This window comes from Paramisgurnus dabryanus, chromosome 1, assembly GCF_030506205.2.
Source record: "Paramisgurnus dabryanus chromosome 1, PD_genome_1.1, whole genome shotgun sequence".
NCBI lineage: Eukaryota > Metazoa > Chordata > Actinopteri > Cypriniformes > Cobitidae > Paramisgurnus > Paramisgurnus dabryanus.
Window position 1 is genome coordinate 31,743,228 of NC_133337.1, and position 5,895 is coordinate 31,749,122.

At 34.3% G+C, this 5,895-nt stretch overlaps 1 protein-coding gene across 1 annotated transcript; it reads right to left on the reverse strand.

Moving 5' to 3' along the window:
- Nucleotides 1–3,645: 3,645 nt before the first annotated feature.
- LOC135779087 (galactose-specific lectin nattectin-like) lies at nucleotides 3,646–5,333 on the reverse strand. The gene is made up of 5 exons (XM_065289742.2): nucleotides 5,273–5,333; nucleotides 4,969–5,054; nucleotides 4,753–4,875; nucleotides 4,456–4,567; nucleotides 3,646–3,862 (listed from the first exon to the last, which is right to left on the reverse strand). The coding sequence occupies exons 1-5, from the start codon at nucleotides 5,331–5,333 to the stop codon at nucleotides 3,795–3,797; spliced, it is 450 nt and encodes a 149-aa protein (XP_065145814.1). The 3' UTR covers nucleotides 3,646–3,794.
- Between the last annotated feature and the right edge of the window lie 562 nt (nucleotides 5,334–5,895).

Sequence of the window (5,895 nt, forward strand, 5' to 3'; positions counted from 1 at the left end):
TATTAGAGCATGTGGTCTACATGCTTCTTAGTAAAATAAGTGTATAATTTACCAAAGAGCAGGATATCCAGTTAAATTAGTTTAACATGTATACATTTTATGAAAACTTACATGAGGGTGGAGACAGAAACATTAATAATGATAATGTGATAACTTCTTCACCCTTTCCACTCGATGTTCTTTTCAATATAAATGTGTAAATGTAAACACATGCTATAAAAAACATCATTCCCTTCACTTCCTACAGTAAGTCAATCATTATCATGTCACAGATATTGTTTATAATGCTGAATTTACAGTAGAATATTCCTTTGCATAGATTAAAATTTATTCTTATTTTAAGAAGGTATAATCTGAAGGGAAGCAAATGTTTTACCCATTGTTAGGAAATATATCTGCTGCTGAATTTTAGAGTAAAATGGACAATTTTATCATTGCTTAGAGGAACAATGCCATTTGATTAAAAAGTTGATTTGAGAGGGGAGAAATGCAGCAAAGTTTAAGAAGCTCAACTAAAATGATGTCAAATGCTTTACAACTCCAAAGCACGTGGAATAAAACAAGCAACTACTGTTAAAACAGATCGATGAATAGTCAAGATGGCAGAGATTCAACCTTTCATCAGAGATTAATCTAAAATGATTTGTAAGTACTGTGACAGATAGAAAACATCTGATTGAAGCTGTTTGCAAGAAGCCCCTGTAAAGCAGCGTTGTTAAAGAAAGGTATGTGCAGAATCACATCAACACATCAACTGGACCAAAGAAACATGACAGAATATTTTGTGTTCTGATGAGAGTAATTTTTTTTTTTTTGATGTCTAGTGGTTATCGACAGAACCTCGTTGACCCCCGGGTGCTGAAGTCAAGCCACAGTACACTGTAAAGACAGTTAAGCATGGTGGTGCAAAAATCATGTATTGGGATGTTTTCATACTACCGTGTTGGGCCCATTTATATGTATACAAGGAACATGGATCAGTTTGAATACATCAGAATATTGACAAGATTATGTTGCCCTTTGCAAAAGAGGAAATGTGTCTAAAATGGGTGTTTCAACAAGACAACAACCCCAAACACACAAGTAAGAGGAAAATCTTGGTTCCAGACAAAAAGAATTGAGAGTGTTCAGCTCAATCCTTTGATCTCTTCCCCAAATGCAGTACCTGAAGCAAAACCTAAAAATTAGCAGGAACTGTGGATCCTGGGCTGAAATACCTGTTAGGCGCCAGAAGTTGGTTGACTTGATTTGACACAGATGTGCAGCAGTTATCCACAACAAGGCTTACTGAACTAAATTGGTAAATTAATAATTTAATAGTTTAAAGTGAACTTAAATCTTAAGAAATTTATTCAATTTATAAGTGTGAGAAAAATGTTGACACTGTTATTTTTTGAACAGCTTAATATTTAATTATTCTTTTTAAAAGAACAAGACATACTTGTTAAGTTGGCTAATGCTTTGATTTGGAATTGAATGTGTAATGTTTTTAATACATTTTCATTAACTTATTGGAAATACTTCTAAAGTCAAAAAAGTTTGCCCTCATAGTTTTTCTGCCGAGTGCCCTGCACCAGGTTTGCATTTCCTATAGTGTCTATGAATGTGTCTTTGTAATGTGTTAAGACGCAAGTTCACTACCAGTAAACAACCTGACCATGTGCAACACTGCTTGTTTGTAATGCCCTTAACTGTGAGCAGTTTCATATACTGTATGCAGGCCCGGATTAAGAGGACTTTGGGCCCTGGGGCTATAGCAAACACCAAAGGCCCCCCTTCATCTGATTGCCAAGCCAGTCTTCTACCGCAATAGCTATTCATATTTTTTATTGTTATTAATCAATGTATTTAATTAGTGTTTTTCTTTAACATTATTTATTATTATTTTTGCACACTAAAGAGTTCAGGCTATTTAACACAGTAACCCTCAACTGCACAGATTTTGGGAACATTTTATTGATAAAACATTTGTACCCTATGTAGTGCATTTACTCCAGATATGAACTCAAAAACATAAAGGTTGCCAAAAATCAGCAAAAACAAGTACTAACCATGAATAATTTAGGGATAGTTCAAAAACATCACCCTCATGTTGATAGCATGAGGGTTATTAATAGCCTACATTTACACTGCATTTACAATTACATAAATGCTATGATTGTTATTTTAGAAGAGTTTTTTGAAGAGCTGATATACAAAGTGATTTTGGCTACACTACCTCTCAAGCATTGCAGAGCTTTAGGCTACTGATGCTCTTCCCATCTTGTTGTGTTAATGAGCGCTTTTAATTTTAAATGCAAGTGATAGTTGGATTGTAGATCGCGTATGGCGAAGACAATTCAGCGCAAATTCAAAAATATGAGAGAATACACTGTTACACAGAACTACAGAACACGCGCACATAACGCACCGCACCACAGGGAAGGAGAGAGCTCGCACACAGAGAACCGATGTGTGTGTGGGAAAACACTACTAACCTTTCGTTAAGTTATGATAAAGTCTGTCAGCCGTCTTCTCTGTCAGTAACATCTGTTGACGTTTACGTGAAAATACAAGTACATTGAAAAAATGACATGAAAACACCGCCAACTTTTAATTCTTTCACTCAGTGTCATGTGAGAGATGCACTGTCGAGGTGCCGCACACAGCATGAGACAGAGAGCGCGTGCGCACGAGAGAGGCGCCGCTGAGCCCTAGCAGTGAATGAAGCCGTTTTAAATATTAAAATAAAAATGTAAATGGTAATCATGAAAAATCTATTCGTGGCTCCCAGTGTTGATTCTGTGGCGGCGCGCCACAAATAATGTATGGGAAACACTGCGATTATCATCCAAATAGTGCTTAACTCATTAACTTCAGCTGCTTGCTTACCCTTTTCGACATATAAAACACGCGGATCGTGGACGAGGCAGGGGGGTGAAGCTTGTTTTTTCCTTTTTTTGTGAACCACTATCACTTTTTTCATCATTTTTGAACTCCAGCGGAGATGGGTCTGTCTGCAAGAGAGGGGCGTAACTATTGCTCCAGCGAGCGTTTTATAGCGCTACAATGTTCATGAAAGCATAACGAAAAGAGGTGTTTCCCAACGTCATGGCGCAAATTGTGGAGTTAATTTGATTGGGCGGTGAATTATATCATTCAAGTCACATTTTCCAATAACGTCTTGTTATTTTATTATACACAAATCAACCACCTATGATTTGACAATCTCATTTCCTCCAGCCAATCACGGGCCCCCAAATCCCGCGGGCCCTGGGGCTTCAGCCCCACCTAGCCCTTATGTTAATCCGGCCCTGACTGTATGTACATATAGATATAGTATATTTGTAGTAATCTGTGTACTTTGAAAGCAGAATGACTTGACTCATGATCTCATAAAATCTCAAACTTCACACGTGCATCTTGTGGAATTTAACCAATTATAATTTTTGTTTTACAGTTTACTTAGCATATTTCTCTTTGTTTCTCTACTGTTGTTTTGTTTGTAAGCTGGCTAACAAGTATGATCAGATATTAGTGCCATAGGGTAAAATTTTTAAACATAGGTATGAATAAATAGTTTTTTGATATAGTTTAATTGTAAAAACAACCACTATTTTTTACATGACTAAATTGTATCTCCACAATGCTTTATAAATGCTTTTATTGATTTAAGAAGTTTTCAGAAAGGTGCAGTAATGTTTAAAGATAATTTCAGAGATATTTTAAAGATTTAAAAGATAAGATTAGAGAAAAAAAATGTATAGGCATGTAGTACAATCATAATATTTCTGAAACAGATAGATTTTTCCTGATCACAGAGGTTTGGCACAAATGTAGCCCATTGTGTATGTACAGGACTCATCATTCCAGCAATGGTTATCTGTTGGATAAGATGAAAATAAAATCAGTACTGATCATTAGGTGTACTTTAAATATAATCATAAAACAGTAATGAAAAATATACAGTGCATTCAGAAAGTTTTCAGACCCTTTTCACTTGATTTTTGCTCTGATATGCATTGTCAGGACTTTTATAAAGAGGTGTATGTATTCACAAATCATGTTCAATCAATTTAATTTACCACACTGGTGGATAAACGAGGCGTTTCATTTCAGTAATGATCAAGAGCAATGGGAGGCATCTGAGCAAAATTTCATGTGTTGTTGTTTCAAAGGGCCTAAATACTTAAATGTAAATGAGATATTTATAATTTATAATAATTATAATTATTATAATTTATAATAATTTATAAATTTACAGATATTTCTAAAATGTCTGTTTTCACTTTTTCATTATGGATACTGAGTGTAGATTAATGAGATAAAAATGGATTTAAACAATTGTCCTATCAGGCTGCAACATAACAACATTTTCAAAAACATTTTCTGATAACTAAACTAACCTATTTTGTACTAAATGCTATAAAATGTGTAGATTTAAATAAAAACAATAATGATAGAAGACATTCTTACTGGTATGGTTTATCTCCAGGCAGTTCTCAGGTCTACCAGCATTGTTAGGTTCTTTGGAGCACCAGTGGGTAAAGACAAATCGAGATCCATCAGTCCACAGCCATTGTCCATCCTTATGAGGAGAGTCAGTAGAAAGGGTTTACTAATATATTCACATGCCATTAATGATATAATTCTCTCATTTATATTGTAACAATAAAGCATGAGATATTGTATCTATAGAACCAAAAATCAGTTTTATATTAAAACCATTTCTTTTAGACTAGGGAGTATGCATTTTAGAGCAAAATGACTTACAATTTCACCATCATGGCCACCAATCCAAGTGCGTCTGTTAGCAGGCACAATACTCAGGAGAAAGTTGTTTTGCGCTGTATTGTGCACAGATGCAAGATTTCCACCAATAGAATGACAGTTTTTCTAAAGAGAGAAAGATTATTTTATTGCAAATATAAAATCTTATCTGTTTTAGCTTGGATCATGACAGGACACAAAATAACTCGATAACTGTACCTCAGCTCTGACCCAGTTAACTGACTCAGAGAAGAATTTGTAGCAATGCCTTCCAAAATGTTGCCATCCATGATGGCAGTGATGAGCTATACAGTGAATAAAATATTAGTAATATAATATTAAGTCACATTATCAGTTCCTGTGTATGAGTCCCTTAAATGTCGCTACCATTATCCTTTTATTTAAAGTTACAACTTTAATACTCCTTCAAAGTATTATGGGAACATTTAATAGGAATTTTATTAGAATTTAATCTGGAATATTGGTTACAGGGTTTGGTAAATCTGGTAAACGTCTTGGTTACCTGCTGCACTCTCAAAAGAAAAGACCAAGAAAAGAAGCACAAGAGCTCTCATGACTGCCATGATGAATCTGAAAATGAATGAACAGGAAAAGTGAAACATCTGCACTCATATGTACACGGCTGAAGTTAATGTTACAAAAACTCACCTTTTGTCAAATCTTCACTTTTAGGACTTCGGTGTAGATTGTGTGATGGTCAATGAGGAGTCCTGTCTTTTATACTTTACTTTAGAGGGAGGGACTCAATAACGCAAGATGACTGAATATAAGAAAGGTATACATCTTAATATCATGAACTTACATGTACTTTAATAAAATGTGATGGTAATCAAAATAAACATGAACATTTTTCTGTTTGATCACCTATGCTACCATTTCTTTCAGTATATTTTAGATATTACAGTAATTAAGTAATTAGAGTAATGTTTTACGTATTTTGATTGTATAACAATGCATTTACTGTCAATATTATTGTTATTTTACATTGCATTTATTACAAATATTTTATACTTATATTTTGCATATATTTATTTGTCTATTTAAAATTTTTCTGAATGTTTCTTATACAAATGTACACTAGGAAAAGTCCAAAAGTTGTCACTGGGACAGTACCCTTTCAAAAAG